The sequence below is a fragment of the Amblyomma maculatum genome, chromosome 1, assembly GCF_055883805.1.
Source record: "Amblyomma maculatum isolate TAMU_Amacu chromosome 1, ASM5588380v1, whole genome shotgun sequence".
Lineage (NCBI taxonomy): Eukaryota > Metazoa > Arthropoda > Arachnida > Ixodida > Ixodidae > Amblyomma > Amblyomma maculatum.
The window spans coordinates 286,092,421-286,110,575 of NC_139344.1; the positions used below are offsets into that span (position 1 = coordinate 286,092,421).

At 46.8% G+C, this 18,155-nt stretch overlaps 1 protein-coding gene and 1 long non-coding RNA gene across 2 annotated transcripts; both read right to left on the reverse strand.

Annotated features, from left to right (window-relative positions):
- Positions 1-2,866: 2,866 nt before the first annotated feature.
- On the reverse strand, positions 2,867-7,284 carry LOC146206741 (uncharacterized). Its single transcript, XM_084575513.1, has 3 exons — positions 7,051-7,284; positions 6,854-6,970; positions 2,867-2,884 (listed from the first exon to the last, which is right to left on the reverse strand). The coding sequence occupies exons 1-3, from the start codon at positions 7,282-7,284 to the stop codon at positions 2,867-2,869; spliced, it is 369 nt and encodes a 122-aa protein (XP_084431639.1).
- Positions 7,285-11,261: 3,977 nt separating this feature from the next.
- On the reverse strand, positions 11,262-17,863 carry LOC146206742 (uncharacterized). The gene is made up of 3 exons (XR_014704500.1): positions 17,707-17,863; positions 16,199-16,324; positions 11,262-11,625 (listed from the first exon to the last, which is right to left on the reverse strand). It is a non-coding gene; the product is annotated as an uncharacterized LOC146206742 (long non-coding RNA).
- Positions 17,864-18,155: the final 292 nt, after the last annotated feature.

The window sequence follows — 18,155 nt, forward strand, 5'->3', positions numbered from 1 at the left end:
AACAGACAATCTGAACCAACTCAACAGGCAAGTCACGTCTGTGTTCCTTGAAAGTCTCGTCCATGGAAAGATTAAAGACGTCAGAGTGAATTCTTACAAAAACATAATTGCCATTGATGTCATGGAGCGGAGCGCATTGGAGAGATTGACCGCCATCAACAAACTCGGCGACATTCAGAAGTGCAAGATGCCGGGCTAGTTGGCACTGCATAATGAAATAAAACAGCGCAACGAACGGGACGAAACACGAAGAAAGGGAGACAAAGACACAGGCTCGGCGACATTAGTGCGCACTCCCATATTCTTCAGGACAGTGGCACTATACCCGGCGTCATCTACAATGTTGACGAGGCCATCGCTGACACCGATCTACCAATCTTAATCAAACCAGCATCAAAGAGCATCTCCATACTGCAAGTGCAGCGCCTCGGGAGATCGAAATGCATCAAGCTCAATTTCAAGGGAGACTGCATACCATCGCATGTGAAGGTTGGATATTTCCGACACTCTGTCCGGCCTTTCGTGCCCAAGCCACTTCAATGCAGAAAGTGTATGAAGATCGGGCGCGTAAGTGCGGTCTGCAACAATTCCATCGTGTGTCCTAGATGCTCCGAGTCGCATAGCGGCGACATTTGCTGCGCGATTGTTCTGAAGTGCGCCAACTGCCATGGCTCTCATGACTCCTCCGCAAAGGACTGCCCCCGCTTAAAGACATAACGGGCAGTGCGGAAGCAAATGGTGCGTGATCAATCTACACACAGAGAGGCCGCTGCTAAGGTGCGACGGCGTCGTTCGCGTCGCCGAAGATCATCTAAGAAAGCAGTTAATTTCGATAGCAAGGCCTCGAGCACTCCCGCATCTTGTCCTACTCCTATGCCTGCAGTTTTAAATCAAGGGACTTCGACGGGCGGTGAATCTGGAGGTGGTGCCTCAGACGTTAACTGGCCACCGCTACCAAAACCTTCCACGTCCGCTGGGCCAGGAAACTTTCCGCGAACCGAATCTCCTGCACCTACTGCCGAGCTAGAGAAAAGTCATGATGTGGAACATGGCCAAGACCTACAGGTAATTGCCATTCTCACGTCCAGGATGAATTCAATCCGCGCTGTGCTATCTAGTCTGCACACACCAGCAGCACAGAATGCGCTACAGGTTCTGGACGCGCTAACACCAGTTCAGCGGCTCTACAGTAGTAGACACAATGGCTCCCCCAGCATTAAAATTTGGAAAAAAAAACTCAAGGACGCTTCTATTTTTCAATGGAATGCCCGTGGGCTTCAGTCCCGAATTGCAGATATTCGACAATATGTTCATTTAAATCGCATCCCCTTCCTTGTTATTTGTGAGCCGAATGTACCAAAGATTTCACGACTGTCAGGCTACGAGGCATTTGCATCTCCAACGCACCAGTGAAAAAGCAAGGTCACCATTTATATTCGGCGAGAACTCACATATGTAATCCATCCGGTTACTCCCAGCAACGACAACCAATACGTTTGCCTGACAGTGAAGAGCGCAATCTCACGTTTACACTTGTGGGTGCGTATATGTCGCCATCAAGTCGTTTTGACGCCACACGATTGAGCGACTTGATGGCGATTACACCTGGCCCTTGGATCATTATAGGAAACTTTAACGCTCACCACATGATGTGGGGAAGTGTTCGAATGAGTCTCAAGGGAAGAAAACTTGTGTCCTTATCCTCTGATCATGACCTGCAATGTCGTAATGACACTACATCGACCTTGATTCGAGGGGCAACTTACAGCAGCTGTCTTGATTTAGCTTTCGTGTCTCGATGCCTTACCAAGAACGTCCAATGGTTCGCAGATATAGAAACACATGGAAGTGACCCCCTTCCTACATATGTGATCATTAATGGTCTTTCCACGTCCATGTCTGTCCCACGAATACGCCAAATCGATTGGTCAGCATTTCAAGCACTTATGGAAGATACTTGCACAGCAGGCCTCTCTGCAAATATTGAAGAGAAAATTAAGGAGGCCATGATAAACGCGACGTCTTTCTTCATCCCAGTGCCTACCTACACAGAGTTTGATACGGAATTACAGCGCCTGCGAGCATTGCGACGGAGGGCAGAGCGTAGATACCGACGCACGAAGTCGCGCCTCGACCTCAAAGATGCGAGTCGCCTGCAAGAGAAAATTCAGCGCCGAATTCAAGCCCTGCAGGGAAAACGTTGGCGGTCATTCTGTGAAACGCTTGATCCCCGCAAGCCTTTATCACGCATCTGGAATGTCGTTCGTGTTCTCCGAACATCCCCTAAACAGCTCTACCCATTCAAATCTGTCGCACTCTATCAAAGACGTAGTGAGGTCGAGGTAGCAGACGATTTCTGCGCTAGGGTAGCAGGCCAATCGACTCCAACGGCAACGCTACATTTCAGCGATGTTCCAGCTTCACGGGATTCACGAATGGACCTTCCCTTCTCCGTGGAAGAACATGACGCTGCGCTGGCTTCTTGCAGACGGTCATCATCGCCGAGTCCCGACGGTGTAACATACACTGCGTTTGGAAATCTTGGACAGGAAGCTAGGCACGCTCTTTTGGAATATTACAGCGAATCATGGAGTGAGGGTGCAGCTCCAGACGAGTGGAAGGGCAGTCGTTTAGTTCCGCTCCTGAAACCTGGCAAATCGCCTCTGGACTTGACATCATACCTTCCAATTGCCCTGGCTAATTGCGTTGGTAAAGTACTGGAAAGAATGCTGCTTACACGTATTGAGTGGTACCTTGAGCTACCGCATATATCCGGATATAATGTCAGGGCTTCGACGAGGACGCTCTTCAATTGACAACATGGTGGACCTGGTATCATCTGTAAACGGCAAAAAATTTGGAGCGCTTACCCGCGGCGCTGTTCCTGGATATAAAGAGCGCATATGACAACGTCACTCACCAGGCCATTTTGGACGCTCTGGAAGCTGCCGAGCTCGACGGTCGTGTTTTTTGCTGGATGCGCAATTATTTATCCAACAGATCTCACTTTATGCAGACTGAGGATGGCCCAACATCTCATTTCACTTTCCGTGGAATCCCACAGAGTGCAGTACTAAGCCCAACACTCTTCAATCTTACTCTTGTCGGACTTGTTGACTTAATACCACAGTCGGCGCAACTTTCAATATATGCGGACGACATCTGTATCTGGGCATCAGGAGTTACGCGCCCACAGGTTAGAGCGAGGCTTCAAAAGGCGGCAAGTATAGTTGCGTCCTACCTCCACCTGCAAGGTCTGCAGATATCAACTGAAAATTATTCGCTCATTGCATTTACCCGCAAGAACATGTCACCTTACACCATACGCATTGATGGTAAAGCAATACCCTACGAAAGTAGCCATCGCTTTCTGGGAGTGATAATCGACAGAAATCTTTCGTGGACACCCCATATTTTATTCATGAAAAAGAGGCTGACAGCAATTGCTCACATACTTGCCTTTACTGGGGGAAAGTCATGGGGAGCGTCCGTGCGGACGATGCTCCAGCTGTACCATGCATTATTTATGGGATTTCTTCGGTACAGCTCACTTGCACTTGGAAATGTCAGGAAAACCAACTTAGGAATTCTACAGAGCTTTCAGGCTCAAGCTCGGCGAACCTGCCTGGAATTGCCGAAGTGTGCCTCTACGGCTGCTACCATTTTGATTGCTCAGGAGCATCCCATATCTACCTACCTAACAGTTGACGCCCTGAGGGCACATTTCCGACACATCACCCGGGTTCCCTGTCCTCATTTGGCCAGTCTTCCTATTACCAGGCCGCGTACATCGTTTACAGAGACCGTTGATGCGCATCGCGCTATTCTGCCGTCCCAGTTTACACCCGCGTCTAGACCGTCCTCTCCACTATGGAGCCTGCATAAACCACACGTGCTTCTTTCAATACCCGGCATCAGGAAAAAGGTCGAGTTATCGCCGACCGAAATAAAACAAATCACTCTTGAATACTTCCATGAGCACCATGCAAATTGTTTGCACGTCTACACCGATGGTTCAGTGAACGCCGTGAGGTCTTAGGGCTCCATGGTCATACCCTCAATAATACAAAAATAAAAGTAGGACAATTCACCAGACTTCTTCAACAGTCGCAGAACTAACCGCATATCAGTCAGCAAAACCCTTAAGGATGGTCTATTTTCACCGATTCAAAATCAGCTGTGCAAGCCTTAAAAGCGGCTCTTCGCCGTGGAGCCCATGAGCAACTCGCCGCGGAAATACGACAACTTCATCACTATGCCATAAATGGAGGACATGACATCATCTACCAATGGCTTCCAGGACACAGCGGCATAGCGGGCAATCTCCGGGCGGACGAGGTCGCACGAACAGTCCACCAAGGCGGCGACTGTGTGTTGATTCCATTTTCCAGGGCAGACGCAGCGGGCAGGCTTCGCGCACTTGCGCGGGAACACACGCTCTCCTTGTGGAATTCTGACCAGTTTGCGAACTGCCGCCTAAAATCCCTGGACCCTGACCTGAAGCTCCGGCTTCCACCTGGCCTACCCCGATGTGAAGAAACTTTGCTGCGCCGCCTGTGGGTTGGTGTAGCATTTACAAACTCTTATTCTTTTGTGATAGGTATGGGAAATAGCCCTGCATGCACCAACGGCGGGTGCGACGAGACTATAGGCCACATTCTTTGTGAGTGCCCCATATACAGCGAGGAGAGACAGTGCCTATGCCGTGCGCTGGAGCGTCTAGACGGACGCCCACTAAATGAAATTAAGATCCTAGGTCCCTGGCCACGGCGATCGTCTGCGGTGAAGGCCTCCCAGGCACTGCTCCGCTTTATGAAAAGCGCAGGACAGATCGAAAGGCTATGATTTTTTATGTTACGTGTAATGACAGTGATTGATTGATGACTTAGACAGGAAAAGTAGAAAGGCAGGCTTGAAAATCAATATGCAGAAGACTAAGGTAATGTTCAACAGCCTCGGGAAGGAACAGCAGTTTACATTAGGTAGCGAAATACTGGAAGTATTAGGCGAATATGTCTGCTTAGGACAGGTAGTAACCGCAGATCCGGACCATGAAAAGGAAATAACAAGAATAAGATTGGGACGGAGCGCATTTGGCAAGCACTCGCAGATTATGACTAGCAGCTTACTGGTATCGCTCAAGAGGAAAGTATACAACAGTTGCATCTTACCTGTACTCACCTATAGGGCTGAAACGTGGAGGCTAACCAAGAGAGTTCTACTTAAGTTGAGGACAACCCAGAGGGCTATGGAACGAAAAATAGTAGGGGTAACATTAAGAGATAGGAAGCGTGCAGAGTGGGTCAGAGAAATAACTCAAGTTACCGACATTGTAGTAGAAATTAAGAAGAAGAAATGGACATGGGCAGGACATGTAGTGCGAAGAGAGGATAACCGATGGTCGCTGAGGGTAACAAACTGGATTCCAAGGGAAGGAAAGCGTAGCAGGGGGCGGCAGAAAGTTAGGTGGGCGGATGAGATTAAGAAGTTCGCAGGGGTCAAGTGGATGCAGCTAGCACAGAACCGGGTTAAGTGGAGAAATATGGGAGAGGCCTTCGCCTTGCAGTGGGTATAATCAGGCTGATGATGATGATGATGAATGACAGTGACGTGATGTGATGTGACATATCTGTGATGTAACTGTACTGTCATCACCCATCCATCTCTCAGCCACAACTTTTATTCCCATCTAGCCCTCTCCCCCAGTGCAGGGTAGCAAACCAGTTCCATTACCGGTTAACCTCCCTGCCTTTCCTCCTCCTCCTCCTCCTCCTCCTCCTCCTCCTCCTCCTCCTCCTCCTCCTCCAATTTTTACCCTCTGTGTGTTTTACTTGCCGTTTAATGATCTTTATTACTCTGTCCTTCATACCTACAGGTTAGCTTGGCAAGCGTTTTTCCTAGTTCTCTTCCTGCATTGTGAGTCAATGCTTTTTAGCTGCCCACCTGTTGCTGTCCAATTTACTCAGGCGTTTCTCATTTAATAATTTACTCTGAGCTTCCTGTGCTTCAAAAGATGCCAAGCTGATATCTCCTTGTACCGCCTTCTTTGTGATTTTGCCAAGGGCACCTAATGGTAATCATCCAACAACTCTCTGATTTCTTTCTAATCTTGACCTCTGCCTTTAGCCACAAAACCGCATTCCCGAAAGTAAGCCCTGGCACTATTATTCCAGGGCTTACTTCAGGCGACTGGACGACGAGGCGACGGCAAGAGACCAACATTGAAAGTGAGGCACTCTACCCCCGAGTATCGCCGCTTCGTGTGGGTGCACCAGCAGCTGTAATAGGCGATAGCGTCATCGCGCGACGGATTGCCAACGAACATTGCCTCATGGGGTTACTGCTTAAAGAGTGACCGGCGTGTGTGGCATACTGCAATCCTTTGCATGTATCAAGCAATAATTAGTATGCTTCGAAGAGTAGTTGGCATGTTTTAAAAAGGCTCTGAGCATGCCAACGACGTGGAAATTGGCCTTGAAGGATGGCCGCATTGTAGAACCTATGGGTGCATCCATCAATTCACAGATTCGCTATAATAAACATAAATATGGACCGACGCAGGAAAGTATAAGCTCTGAGAAGAGCAGGGAGCGATGACTACACCATTGTATGCTTGGCTTCGCTTTTATCAAAAGGCCTGGCATATCCATGACTCCATGCGTACGTTGAACTTCTTTTCTTTGACTGTTTGTTTCGTATGTACAAACATTGTTGCAAGCCATCACTATATTTGTCTCGCCTTCCTTCTACTCGCATTTCAGCAAAAGGCACACAGCACAAGAACGTAACTGTCGGTACTCACGCCTGGGTTTAAGAAACCCACACACGGCATCCGCTTATGCGCTACCGTCACCTGGCGGTTAAGAACGAGACGGATGGCTTCAGCATCTGGCGTGGTGAAGCACCGTGGCAGAATCCTAGTGATGAAGACATAAGGTGCCACATCGCGGATGAGCTGCAAGACGAGGGACTGTGATGCGAAATGATAAACGAGGTTTCAGTAATGAGATGGACAGAAATTGCACACGTCGAACGATTACGTATACTTACCTTGATGTTGTCGCATATCTCCCGTGGACTCGCATTAGGCCGGGTGAGGTCGTTTCCCCCGACATAAACAATGGCAAAGTCTGCTCGCTGGAGATGTAGGCAGCTCACAGCATCTGCGAGACGCACGGCGTCGTAGCTGAATGTGCAGGTCTCGACCAACGGGCACAGCCGTAGGCGAGACCTGCACAATCGCTTCAGCTGGTTATTGCCTAGCAGCACACCTCGCAAAGCCATTACAAGAACGTGGTAGCAAGAAGTAGCACACCGTGAGGACAGAACTTCGCGCGTCCTCGACCGAGTGAAGATGCCTAGGTACTATGGCACAGCTGATATACAAGCAAACATTGTTACCTAGGGATTGTAACAATGTTAGGCTCGACACGTTAGGAGACTGAAGGCACTAGGCTTGGCGCGTTAGGGGACTGAAGGCGCTAGGCTTGGCGCGTTAGGGGGCTTTTATTCCTAAGTTGTACCTAAGTTTTTCCTGGCTCGGCGCGCGAGTTAATGGGACCTGGCCGCGCTGTGCGGAGTTTTTGACGGGGCCTCCATGGAGGGCGCTGACGCACAGTAGAGTCTATAGGGGAGCCTACATGTTTCGCCGCGGCGAAACATGTAGGCTCCCTAGTCTTCCAGTGACTCTAACCACGGCCGGTCTCGAGGGAGAGCGCGTTTCTCTCTTTTCTCACGGCCTCTCCAATGGGGTCTGTTTCCACCGCCCGCCGCGCCTCGGTGGGGTCGCCACCGCCCCACTGCTGCTCCTCCGCTACAGCCGTTCACGCGCAAGGGAAACGCGCGCTCGCTCTTCGCTCCGCCCGCATCGGTTGCAACCGGCGGGTCCTGATATTTCACTCCTTATGGCTTATAGGAAGAAGCCGTAATCAGCGTCTGATTTATCGTGTATGAGCAATAAAATAGTCAATAATGCGCGTGCGCGCGAGAGCGCGCGCGCCTTCGTCAGTGCTGTCGCGCACGGTCGAATGAAGTTTCGGGTGCACTCACATCAACACTTTTTGCCCCTAAATTTTTCACAAAACTATATGTACCATTTATGGCTTTGAAAGCTGTAAGTAGGTGTAGGGCGACCTGACGCTAGTGCATGGCAAACTGTTCGGTGGATATTCTGTCAAGTGCTGCCGTTTTCGTTTAGAGTAAAAGAGGCACTGACGAAAATTCATAGCACGTCTCAGATTCAGAGTAAGTAACAAAAATTTACGCATACAGTTAAAATTTCAGTTGTCTAGTGAAGTGGGCTGTTCTAGCTTCGTTTAAAACAAATCAATAGGTGGAAAGACAGCAGATGAATACGTAGTCTCGCGACTGACGCACACGTAGACAGTCGTAGTCAGTTTAATACAGTGATAAAAAAAACAACATTTAATCAAGGAAATGGGCATAAACAGATATGCATAATTGAAAAGAGCGGCAAGCAATAAAAAAAAATGTCCTTCAAAGTTAACACATTGCACTGATCATTCATCAAAACGGTACATGCGGCTAGAAAATTAAAGTCCCAAAATCTTTCTGGACGGTTTGTGCACATAAGGAGCTGGCCTTTCGTTCCTGTCTGTCACTTTCTTAGCATAACTGACAAGAAGGATTCTGAGAAATTTCTCACATATATAGCTGCTTATATATATCTAATATATATGCAGCCTTATTCTAGCGTTCTTGAAAATGATAAAACATCCCTGCACGAGCATGTAGCCTACCATTGGTGACGGTACACAACTACGCAATACAGCGCGACATACAACTCCTATAGTCACCTTTGAATAAATAGCACAGAGAAAAGTTTTTATATCCATCATTGAGGAGTGTCCCTTGAATAACAGTGGCGAATGTGTAATAAGCAAAGCATTCTACCAAAATAATGGGGCAGCGATTGGTCTCTAAGGCAGGCATTACTGCACAGATAGTTTCAAGGAACTATTAGTTCAAAAACATACTAGAAAAAGAAAGAAAATATTGCTAGGAATGTGCTTGAAATTGATTTCCTATTTTTTCATGAAATAATCATGATATCATGTAAACATTTCATTAAACCAACGTTCATTTGCAAATTTAAAATAATGTTTATAATACAACATAAAACATTTGCTGGTCTATAAATTATAGCAAAATTGAAAACAAAACTTAAAAAGCGTTTTTATGTCATGTAAGCATTGTGCAACTTACATTACATTTTTATAAAATTATTTTCATCTTCGGTGTTACCTCGATGGTTTCTCATCTAGCGCTGAAAGAAGGTTTTGTCATTGTTGCTTGTGAAACCTCTTTGTCATTGTGAAACCGAATCTGTGTTTAGTGACTTGTATTCTTTGAGTTTGAATTCCTCCAAACGCGAAAGCTCTCATGTGCGTTTACCGGGTTAGCGTGTGGCTCACGTACCGAATGAGCTTTGAAGTTCGAGCAATCTGCACAAAGCAATTCGATATTAACATTAGCATGTTAAAACGTTATATCAATCCTAAGCTCCTGAAAGAGCTCTAAAACAAAGTATTAAACGTGAGCCAAAGCAACGCGCAGCTCCCTTTCCAACTCTCAGCAGCGCGGCGCAATGTGCACGAGAAACCGGCTCGCACCCTCTCGCACCACAGCGCCGCTATGCGGCCGCCGGCGGCTTTCATTGCTCTCCGAGCCATCCCAGCCGGCGCGCTCGACACACTAGCCAGTATATTCTAGGCACTATAGTTTGAACAGACCGAAAGTAAACATGTGTAACGTGGCGCACGCCACCTGGGAGTCGTGGAAAGAAATAAAGAAACGTGCTTGCTGCTCATCCCGACAGAGGGGGCAAGGACAGTCGAAAGGGAATCAAATATAGAAAGGACGAAAGGTTACGCAAGGAAGCAGCGTCCCTCGCTTTGCAGGGAGTACCCCTCCCCACGCCCTCGGCACTGAAGGGGGTATAAAGAGAACCAGAAAACGAGGCCAGAGCAACCTCGTCCGGGAGCGTTCGAGAGCGAGAGTCTTGGTTTGACCCTGACCTCCTCCCAAAGCGCCCGAACGAGCCGTCGGCGAAGACGCCAGCGACAGCTCCCCGCTGTCGTAAGTCTCGTCGTCGGAGTCGCTGCTGCAGACGCCAGTGACAGCTCCTCGCTGTCCTAAGTCTCGTAGCCCTAGCCACGACATCGACCAGTAGCTTTGTCGGGATCGGGAGCAGCTTGCGCTACAAAACGCAGTCTACTGAGTCGTAAACTTTACTCGGACATCTCCGTGGGTACCCGTACTCGCGACAAGTGGTGGAGGTGCGGGGTAGTAATCACCTACATTACACATATGGACCGGCTATCTTCTGGACAGAAACATCGCGCCCGACGCGCACGCGCTAAAACTCACGATGAACGAATCGACCCGGCAGAGAAATGGTGCGATAGGGATTCTGAAGAAACGCCCCGGAGCATTAATGACCGCTTTGCTGACATTTTCAGAATTGCGTCCAAAAACTTTTCACCAGTAAATCAATGAGCACGGAAAGGATATTAAGGAGCCGAACAGTTCTGACAATGAACTCTCATAGCACACCAGAAAGCGGGGCGCGACCCTACGGCCCACCCCCCTGCTTCCAGGGTAAAGCAGACGAGGACGTGGAGGATTGGATCCACCTGTACGAACGGTACGCGAAGGCGCTCGGTTGGTCGGAGGCACAGAAGGCGGATAATATCATATTTGCGTTCGCGGGAGAGGCCCTGCGATGGTATAGCGCCGTCCCAGACGGCCATAGACGTCCGACGGTCGACCAACGGACGTCCTTTTTCGGACCTTCGGACATCCGACGGAAGTCCGGTTATGTTCGATATACGTACAGCGGACGTCCGTCGGACTATCGTTCGTGGATCCGGATCGCGTCCCACGGACGTCCGACGGGCAGCCGGAGGCGGACATTCGGACGTTTCCCGGAATATGCTTGCAGGGCCCGCTATTGGTGTAAAAACTTGCCAATAACATTCGTGTAAAGCTCAGCAAGCATGTGCCATGGAAATTTCAGTCACATACTAGTGCTCAATGCCTTTGTCGTGAGAGTAAAGCAGACAATAGAATATGCAACAGGTTCAAGTTTCCTGTTGTCTGCTTTACTTTCACACACAAAGCACTGAACAGTAGTGTGCAATTAAAACTTCCATCAAAGAGGCACATATGCTAGCTGAGCTTTACACAAATGCGCCATTCCTGAAAACATGCTAAGTGCATAGGCATACCAGCATGCGAGGTTGTAAAAAAAGCATTTTTTTGGCTTTATTGCAAAAACTGCATGCATAAATAGTCTACACTAAAAAAATATCGATGTTAAGGAATGGCATGGTAAAATGCAGGCCAACTGGAGTATTAAGAATCTGCTTGAATAATTTTTTTTAAATTATCCTTGCCCGTGACAGCTCTTCCCTTGGGGAGGTGGTGGAGGAAAAGGTATTTATTGAAACCTAATATTTCGGAATTAGCGAGGAGATGATCGAGTTCTCTGTGGGCGGCCTCCGCAGGCCGGGATTCCAGGAGCAGTTACTATCCTGTGCATTTGCTCGATCAGCTGTTGCTGGTCTTTCAGGCCTAAAATGGAAAGAGCAGGCTGGGCTCCTCCTGCAATAGAAGGGAAAATGAAATTCAAGTTATCTGTGCTGAACTTTGATTACACATCTCCAAGGGCAACTGCCAGCTTCTCTCAATTGCTTTTTCCAGGTGGCACTGTACGCATGCATCTCCATTCAGAACTGTCACATACTATATAGAAAGGTCATATAACTGCAGCAAAACCCATGCAGAATAACAAAAGATACAAACGTAGTTTGACCAGAACCTGGCATTCAGTATTTTAATGTTTTTATGTCGTCTTTTTGAACATGCCTCTGACCAAACATGGCATGTTATGCTTGCTGCTATGTGCCCTCAGCAATGCCCAAGACATGGAGTGCACATGCAGAGAAACTAAGCATAAAGGATGCTGTATATGAACATAAAGCACAGCCAGAGCATTGCAGTATTACACAGGTATGCATTGGCGGCAGAAACCTGCATTTTGAGCGGTTTAACAGGCAGATTTCTAAAGTCATTGTTCCTGCTCTGAAAAGAAGTGATCAATAATAACATCATTTAAAATTGTTATCTTTTTGTTCTGTAAACTGCACATTTCGCTGGTTTCCATGTGCCCTCTACCGAAGACATTCCCTGGGCGTGTCGGGGGTATATCGACATCAACATCTAGGCTACAAGCGTCTAGAAAGCGTCTCCTTAGAGCAGCTGCGACGAAGTAACTTATCTGATAACATGCAAGCTGCTGCAGCAGAATAAAGATAGACATTTGACATGTGGCTAAAGCCCAATGTGGAAGCATAGCCCGCCGCAGTGATTGCGCAGTGTTCATGCTTCTACAAGAGTTAAAAGTAAAGTTATTTGTTTACCCACAGCGCTATATGTGACATTACAATAGCAAGGCTTATAGTCACACAAAACACAAAAAGCTGACAACCACAAGCTCCTGATGTATTACCGGCAGCATGCAGCATGGATGTTAGTTACTGAAATATGGCTGCACAATTCTGGCAACCAGCTGCGCATGTATGTCATGGATTTCTCAAAGACGCACAACAAATTACAAAAAAATAATGGTATTTATAAATGCAGCCAGCTGTTCACAAGAAACACTGTAGCTTATTTATGGGGAAGGTAGTGGGCGCCAAAGAAACTGCCCCTGTAAAGGCGCCTAATTTGCCCCTATGTAATATCGGGGACAAGTGTGTGGACTACACGAACTGCAATCAAAGCACATAACTTTCACATCAACCAGGAAACTCGGACCATACTTGTCGATGTGAAAGTTGAACGTTAGTTCTTTCATGTGTGCAAGAGAAATAAGGTCACAATTTTACATCGCGATTCTCGTCCAAAATCTACACATACTGTCCAGAGACTTTCACCCCCGCAGTATAAGCCACCACTTGGGTAAGAGATTAGTAAAAGAAGTGTATAAAAGACTTTAGTGCTGTTGGACAGCCATAGCTATAAAAATGGTATTGACATTGGAGTACTGCCTTAAGGCGGGGCCTAGGGCATTACAAAAGCAAGAGTTAGTGTCCGCTGGTCCTCATTTGAACGAACAAAAAGAGGGGGGGGGGAAGAAATCTACCTCAACTACATGTTTTGAGTGACACCAAGCCGCAGTTAGTATTAAAGATATCACACAGTTTTGTGGAAGATTTGGGAGCGCTTTGCTGCTTTCTTACAGGACTAGACAAAAGAGCTCACCATCTTCAGAAAGGCACGTTATATAGAAATGAAAACAGTGAATTTACTGCATCTGGCCACAACAACTTGCACACGGAGAGGAAGATGAACTGAAAATTTTATACATGAATGTACGTATTTACAACAGGTGAAACAATGACCATGATCTATGCCGAAGAGGAAAGAGATCAAAATTTAGCTCAGAACGAGTTCTCCAGGCCGTGGGGCAGTTTCATTAACTTCGGGACTCCGCCCACATTTCTCATCCCCAATGACAACGAACTCACACATGACTGGCTAACAAACATTTTGGCATGTCTTTCCACTTTCATAAGTTCTTCACCCTCTCCCTAATACAAGCAATGCAAAAGGGACAACAAATTCGTTTCACAACAAACAGAATTTAGAGAATGGACCTCGAAATGATTGGCTCACTAGGTCACATGCCAAACTCTCTCCCCTAAGAAAAAAAAAATTAGAACCCATCAAAACGGTGTCCCACGTGCGCAACTATTGCCCAAAGCTTGAATCCTTGGCGGCTCCTTTTACAGGGCAATTATTGCAATTATTGGCGTCCGAGTCAGCGCCATTGCGGACCACATCAGAAGAGCCAACCCATATCCTCCCGCTCCGCATCATACTGTCACTGTTACACACTTGCCCTTTTTCAACGCCGCCATCTCCCACCATTGTTGACATCCAGGGTTGGAATCCTCAACGAGACCCCACTCAGCGCGCCTGCACTGAATAATTGTCACTTTTATGGGCTCCCCAACAAGGAAGCGGGCCTTACAACCTTCAACCTGACAGTGTTTTTTCTTTGAACGATAAGCAGTTCTTCCAAAAAAGGTGCTCGTTTCAAAGCTGTGCTGCCTCCGGGTCATGGGTCCAGTCAGCGTACTAAGGACCCCTTAGTACGCTTAGTACTAAGGACCCCTTAGTTGTATACTGTTCGTAAAGCTCCTTAAATAAAAATGAGCCCCCTACATGACACAGCAACGAGAACAAACTGCCTGTCCCCGCGTCTTCGAGTGCGACAGCAAAGTCCTCGGAAAAGGGGACTTCTTTCCCTCTCTGCCTACGTTTCCGTTAAGCACTGTAGCTGCTGTAGCTGCCTCTCTGTGCGCGTCTCTCCGCCTCCTGTCCGAGGGCAAGTGGGAGACGGCCGCAGCTGGGCATTAACAGGTGACCCAAAAAGAGCAGACTAATAATGGTGCCCAGCATACCCACCGATCCCTTACAGAAATCATTAAAGAAATGAAAGCAACACACCAGATAACGCTACAATGTTTCTAAGTGCAAAGTCGACAACTCCAAGTCATATAAATATATGTACATCTCCGCACATTAACTAGACAGAAACAGTGCAGAGTAAACTAATAATTCAGTGTCTAGCAACACTATTAAAAGGGGATAAAGGCCACGGGGGGCTGCGATTATTAGTACCGTTTTGCCTTTAAACTACAATAACATACTTGTTGCAAGCTTAAAATCAAAGATTCACACCTGTCCCACCCACAGCAATGGAACACACATCTGACTCAAGTCTGCAGAGAAAGAGCAAGCTAGACTATTGCAGACGCACCCTTGGTTATTTTTCTGGCATTTCTGAGGGTGAAGAATCTGACTTGTCAGTAGCATGTATATGAATAAGAATCCTATGACAGTAAATGCATCAGATTTTCTGGAGTGGCTTTTCTTTGCTGACCACATATGAGGTGAGCTATAATTTATCCAACTTGGCCTAGGTTTATTCTATGAATAACAAAGCTATAGCAGGTACACAGTCGTCCACTCAGGCTGAACATGCGAGTGCGTGGCATGCACTTTTTGAGATGCCACTGCATCCATCACAGCTGCACACCGTAGCGAAGAGGCAGACAGCGTGAAGTACCAGCCTCTAGTCCCTCTACCATCACTGGGGTCCCAAACTAGGGACCCCTTGTTTTTGTCAGGACAGGCCCCCTCAGGGTCAGCTAGTGAGTAACCTCCTGTATTTGTATCTGATGGAAATGTTTTCCACCACCACCCACAATACGCAGCTGCGCATCATAGCAGATGTGAAGCAACAGTTCCTGGTCTTTCTATGCATAAGCCACTTTGCCTTGATGCATGCCTGCGCACCATAGTAAAGAGGCAGACGACATGACGCAGCAGCTCATGGTACCTTTACACATGAGCCCCCCCACTGTACTTCAATACGCACCATAGCAAATATAGACTACGCCACACAGCAGCTCCTGGACCCTCTATGCATAAGCCATTTTGCCTCAATACGCACCTGCGTACCTGAGCGAAGAGGCAGACGTGAAGCTGCAGCTCCTGGGCCCTCCATGCACAAGCCACTTAGCATCAATGCACGGCTGTGCACTGTAGTAAAGAGGCGAAGAACGTTAAGCAGCAGCTCCTGGTCCCTCTACACATCAGCCATTTTGCCTCGATGCGCATCTGCACACCGTAACAAACAGCCAGATGTGACAAAGAAGCTCCTGGTTTCTCTACACAATAAACCACTTTGCCTCAATGCACGTCTGCACACCGGAGCAAAGAGGCAGATGACGTGAAGCTGAAGCGGCTAGTCCCTCTACGCACAAGCCACTTAGCCTTGATGCATGGATGTGAGGGATGCATTGCTATTTTGCAAACTGCATGCCACACATTCCCATTCAAGCTAAGAGTGGACGACTGTGTAAACGTAAAATACTGGTTATTTACTTCAATGGACAATGACAAAAAGTAACATGGTGGACAATGTAAAAAGAATTTGCTGCATAAAGTTTGTTGAAACCAGTTCTACATCCTACATGTAAACAAGCTAAAACCTTAATGTCGAAGGGATGTTCTGTGTGTTTAAAATCATCACGCTCAAACAACTTCAACACTGACAATCATGATTCAATATTAATAATATAGATAATGATACAATACTCACTTTTAGCCATACCAAAGAAATGAGAATGCAAAGGGGTGTTGCTGTTTTTCCCCCGTGGATGACAGTTTTCCATGTTCAAAGTGCTGCTTCCTGTTGGCTTACGAAATCGGCTACAGCAAATGGCATCTGAAAAATTTTTGGAAGCCTCATGCTAGTCTTCAACGAGAAAAGCATTGCCATACAGAAGCAGAACACAAATACTTTTACAACACACTAAAAGCACCAACTGCGATGCTGTTTTTAGGAAGACTAGGTAGAGGTTTTGCTGTAGCAAGCCAAATGTTAGCCTTCAATAAGGAAAGCATTCCCATACAGAAACAGAACACAAAAACTTTTACAAAACATTAAAAGCATCAATTGCACAAATGCTTGTAAGATGACCAGGTACAGGTTTCTGCTATAGCCCACATCATGTGACCAGCAGTTATCAGAAGCCTTGTATGTGAGCATGATGCCCTAGATTCAATTTATGGCTATCACTGTATTAACAAGCATGGGTTTAAAGCTACTTTAATATGATAATCTAAGAACATGGTAAGAGCTTTCAGTGCGAGACATAAGCTCAGTATCATGCACTATAAGGTGCTGCATGGCTCTAGTGTAGCTTTGGCATTATCTTGCTGTCAATAATGCAATGAAGTTCTGAGGAGCCTTTGAATATCTGTAAGGACAAAGCAACAACAATTTTGTTTTCATCTCACTTTTGCTCAACTCGTTTGTTTTTTTTTGTTTTTTTTTTTTAGCCCGCGGCTTGCATGGCCTCCCAGTATGCCTGTTTTGCATAAAAGAAGGCGTTGCAGGCACCAGAGCTCACAGCCCAACTGTATCGCGGCGGCGGTATGTCAAATTCCTGCCAGAACCGCACAGAACAACGGGTCAAGAAAAAGACAAGTGCTGACTTTTTTTTTTTTTCTCTTATCTCCTTGTCCGGTTGTTCTGCGCGGTTCGGTCCCCCATGCATAACCAACATGCGCAAGGTGCTGTCCTGGTTTGTCAAAGCTGAAGGAGAGTACTAAACCTTTAGTTATTTAGTAGCTACAGACGTTCCTTCTAGAAACTGTAGTTGCCGTAAAGCTCGAGAGAGAAAGATCAGCGGCTGTCCATTAAAAAAAAAAAAAAGAAAACAAAGAAAAAGAGAGAAAAAAAAAAAACTCGCGACGTTTTCACAAGTGTAGGCATGTCGCACGATGGGCTCGAGGAGTGCAAAAGTTTTCTCGTATAGTTTTTACAACTCAGCACGTTGCGCATGGTTAACAAATTAACTCCTTTAAAGCTCGGGCATGCACTCCTTTATCAGAGACAGAGAAGTTGCGCGGCTTACTGGCGCAGCGTCCAGTAATGCCGAGAAAGATGGCCCTCAGACTTGAGGCTGCACTTTAGTTAGTCGGCGCGGAGCCATCCTGTCAGTCTCGCCTAAAACACTCGACCGTTCGGTTGCCCAAAAGCTCACCACTATCGGTGCATCGAAAAGTTCCACTAAAGAAACAAAAGTTCGGTGAAATACTTACTCTGGAATCGGCGGGTGAAAAAAGTGTGCCAGCCGCACCAAGCCACAGCAAAAACAATGCTAGCAGTGCATTACAGCCGTAGGTATTTGTAACTGCGCAGAAAATGCAGAACACGGAAACGTGAAGCCATCTTCCATGACTAAACGTCAACTTGTCAGGTGGATTGGATTGGCTCATTTCAGATTTTTTTGAGGATAGGTTCGGTTTCGTTCTTTTTGAGCTTGCTGCTTGCTGCGTATGTTCAGCCACTGATTAAAATTTCACCGAAGCATCATGATAGAAAAATGTTTAATGGTCATTTAACTTTTAATCAAAAATTTTTGATGGAAGAATTCAACGATGAAACATGCGGAAAATAAAAAAAAACTGTTTAATGGAAACGCTTTCTATCGCATCGATTCGCTCTGGCATCATATAATGCAGACTTGACGGCATTACTGATTTATACG